This window comes from Eimeria mitis, genomic scaffold (assembly GCF_000499745.2).
Source record: "Eimeria mitis Houghton genomic scaffold, Emh_scaff217, whole genome shotgun sequence".
NCBI lineage: Eukaryota > Apicomplexa > Conoidasida > Eucoccidiorida > Eimeriidae > Eimeria > Eimeria mitis.
In genome coordinates this window covers 22,761-25,255 of record NW_013570496.1, presented here as the reverse complement: position 1 = coordinate 25,255, position 2,495 = coordinate 22,761, and the positions used below count along the sequence as shown (strand labels likewise).

The window sequence follows — 2,495 nt, the reverse complement described above, 5'->3', positions numbered from 1 at the left end:
TGTTGGAAAGGCTCTTCTTCTTCCACTTCCTCTTCCTCTTCAATACCTGGCTGCACCTGGGTAGGGGCCTCGGGAGGAGGCACCTCCTTCCGGAGAAAGTCCTTTCGAGTCCTCGAACGAGTTATCGGCCTCTCTATGAACTCTTCATCTGGTATTCCATCGCCACCAGGATCCTCTGGTTGTTTTTCAGGTGGAGCTTCAGCTGTTGGTTTAAGCCCCGGTATCGGCACGGGTATTTGTGGCATAGGCATTTGTGGCAGAGGTATTTCTTTCGGAGGTTCCTCTGGCGGCAAAACTACCTCCTCCAGTGGATATTCATCTTTTAGAACAGGCTTTTCTTCTGCTTCTTCTTCTTCTTCCCCTTCTTCTTCTTCTTCTTCCTCCTCTTCTTCTTCTTTTTCTGCCTTTTCTTTTTTCTCTTCTTCTTCTTCCTTTTCCTTTTCCTTATCTTTTTCTTTTCCTTCATCATCTTCTTCCGCTTCCTCTTCTTCGTCTTCTTCTTCTTCTTCTTCCTCTTCTTCTTCTTCTTCCTCCTCTTCTTCTTCTTCTTCTTCTGTGTCTTCTGCCTTTTCTTTTTCTGCTTTTTCTTTCTCTTTTTCTGCGTGTTCCTCGTCCTTTTCTTTTTCTTCTTCTACTTTTCCTTCTTCGCTTCCTGCTTCCTCTTTCGGTTGGGGTTCCCCTCGGGGGGGTTTAACTTCTTCTTCAACCTTCTTTTTGCGCTCTCTCTCTCTGCGAAGTATAATTGCCCTTATTAAGATTAAGAAAAGCACAATGAAAGCTATTATGTGGCCTCGATTCTTTGTAAGGAGTACCGTCGCCAGCTGGGTGCCGGTTGCTTCTTGCTGGGCAACCAGTTCTGCATATATTCTAGCCATCGTATCGCCTGGAACTCTTCTGGTGGTTTCCAACTCTGCATTCACCCCGGCGGCCTTCTTTCCTGATGCGCGTGATGAGTACACATATTGCTGCTCCAGAAGCCAGAGCGCAACAAATAACCAGAAATACCCGCGTAAGCCAGGCACATAAGACAACCGCTTCTTGCCCTTCATTTTCACAATGACGCCAGTCACCCGGAAGAGCATCCAACGCAGCAAACCCACGAGCACGTAGATCCCAATATACCCCTCCTAGGCTGCTCGCTTGTAGGGAGGTCGATTTGCTGAGGACCCCCAATACATTTCGAGAATAAATGAACGGTTCGGGAGCAGATCATTCAAAAATACTGCTATTTTTCAAGCGAACAACTCCGCCAAAATGAATAGAAAAGTGTAAGGAAGGAAGGGGGCAGCCGAAGAGCCAACTTGCAACCTGGCGATGTAGCTTGTGTGGGCCTCACGAAATTCTTTCTCAGAAGCTATTGACAGAGAAAACAACTGCTGATGGCCATTACAAACGAGAAGTAATTTGAGAGGGTTTGTTCTTAGACTCGAAACTTGTCAGTTCTCGAGTGCTGCATCTCTCGGGCTTACCGCTCACGACACGATCGCAGCCTCTGACGATCCCCGCGCTGCAGTTTGCTGAAGGTGTAGATCCAAGAAGTTCCCGCTTTGAAAACTTTCAAAAACCATTTGCTTGAATTTTAGTCGCTACGACAGCAAAATAAGTTGGTCCGTTCCTCAATATTCGCCGCGGTCTGCAGTTCCCTATTGTCTGGTGATGGTACGTGTATTTCTGCTTATGTACGAGAGGCCAACTGAAGAAAAACTAAGTGTTTAATAACTGCGTAGAGTGTTAGTAAATACATAAAATGGGGTCTTGGGCACCGATGAATTTGGGGTTGTCTTGCAGCAGGAGTTTCGGCACATTTGTAACGGTGCCTGTAGCATTAGCACAGGAGCCTTCATTTGGCCTTGGTAGGTTGCGTGTAGGCAAAGGCAAAGGCAAACGTTCTTAAAGTATATTCAGAGGTAAATCACGGAGAAAAGGAAACTGCGTTGAAGCTTCCGTGTGCGCGCGCGTGAGGCTGGCTGCATTGCCAAGCACGGGGAGCTGCGCTGCAACCTCATTTCAGGATGCCTCCTCCCCGCAGTACCCAGGCCCTGAGCTCAACGCTCAGACACTAGGCATGAGGACAGGGGAAGGAGGTCAGCTGCTTTGGGGAAACTCTTGCTTCAAGTCTTCACCTACATTGCAGCTCGCTTCTGCCCTTGATTAAAGCCAGAGAGTAAGCGCTATACTTGGTAGCACCGCATGTTTATCGGTTCAGGTGCGAGCACGGAGTCCAATCCCCACACGGGTGCCATCAAGCGTCGCTGAGAAAAAAAACGACGACAAACCAAAAATAGAACAGAAGAAAACAGAACCCATTTCCTTCTCTCGCACAGAACCGCTTTCAGTTTCAGGTGTTCCCTTCCAGAAAAGTGGAGACTGATTATAATTCCCTCACAGAGGTAGGGTGCGCGCACGGTCTAGGGTCTCACCAAGTAGCAACCAGCGCTATTGTTGTGCCCCATCCGCGGGAAAATGCATTCTCGCCGAAAACAATTCAGGAAGAG

The 2,495-nt window shown here is 48.0% G+C and overlaps 1 protein-coding gene across 1 annotated transcript in view; it reads right to left on the bottom strand.

Moving 5' to 3' along the window:
* Positions 1-1,049, bottom strand: part of EMH_0003950 (uncharacterized protein) — a gene marked incomplete at both ends in the record, with an annotated part of 2,953 nt that extends 1,904 nt beyond the window's left edge. Inside the window, one exon of the mRNA XM_013496562.1 lies at positions 47-1,049. Coding sequence (XP_013352016.1) covers positions 47-1,049 — 1,003 coding nt within the window. The remainder of the gene's footprint in view (positions 1-46) is intronic.
* Positions 1,050-2,495: the final 1,446 nt, after the last annotated feature.